Source organism: Halyomorpha halys, unplaced genomic scaffold (genome assembly GCF_000696795.3).
Source record: "Halyomorpha halys isolate HHAL.00 unplaced genomic scaffold, Hhal_1.1 Scaffold618.1, whole genome shotgun sequence".
In the NCBI taxonomy this organism is placed as follows: domain Eukaryota; kingdom Metazoa; phylum Arthropoda; class Insecta; order Hemiptera; family Pentatomidae; genus Halyomorpha; species Halyomorpha halys.
This window is the reverse complement of record NW_027106817.1, coordinates 88,618-89,156: the sequence shown is the minus strand read 5'-3', so window position 1 is coordinate 89,156 and position 539 is coordinate 88,618. Positions and strand designations below refer to the sequence as shown.

Here is a 539-nt window from a genome sequence, read left to right as displayed (position 1 = left end):
TTGAGGTATTTACCTTTTTTTTGGGGTATTTACCTAAAGGTATGTATATTTAAGATAATTTCAAAAACATTAGTATTGTGTGAGGAGGTAAGATTGTAATAAGAAAACAATTTTTATAAGTTGTCTCCTTTAAAAAGGCCGAAACGTTGGAAGTTTTTTAAAATAAAAAAAAAAGTTGGATCAGTAAAGTTTGTGTTAATAATAAAATAAATATTTTTTTAAATTTTTAGTGTATACATTTTATTAATTTTCATTCGTATTTATTGTTAATAAGATTCTTAGTTTAATTTGTTTTGTTAATTTATTTAGATATCACAATTTGAGAAAAGGGTAAGTTCCTGTATAACAACTGTTTTAAAAATACTACAATTTTTTGTTATAAGAGCAGTCCCTTGATAGAAATATCTATACCTAAATTATTTAGTTGGATTAAAACTAATTCCCTTTTTTTTTCATTACAGATGAGCAGGAAAGAGTGCAGAAAAAAACATTTGTGAATTGGATAAATTCGTACTTATCAAAGGTAACATTTCGATTTA

The 539-nt window shown here is 23.7% G+C and overlaps 1 protein-coding gene across 1 annotated transcript in view; it reads left to right on the top strand.

Moving 5' to 3' along the window:
- Positions 1-539, top strand: part of Msp300 (Muscle-specific protein 300 kDa) — a gene marked incomplete in the record, with an annotated part of 315,787 nt that overhangs the window by 226,719 nt on the left and 88,529 nt on the right. Inside the window, 1 exon segment of the mRNA XM_067045109.1 lies at positions 462-523. Coding sequence (XP_066901210.1) covers positions 462-523 — 62 coding nt within the window.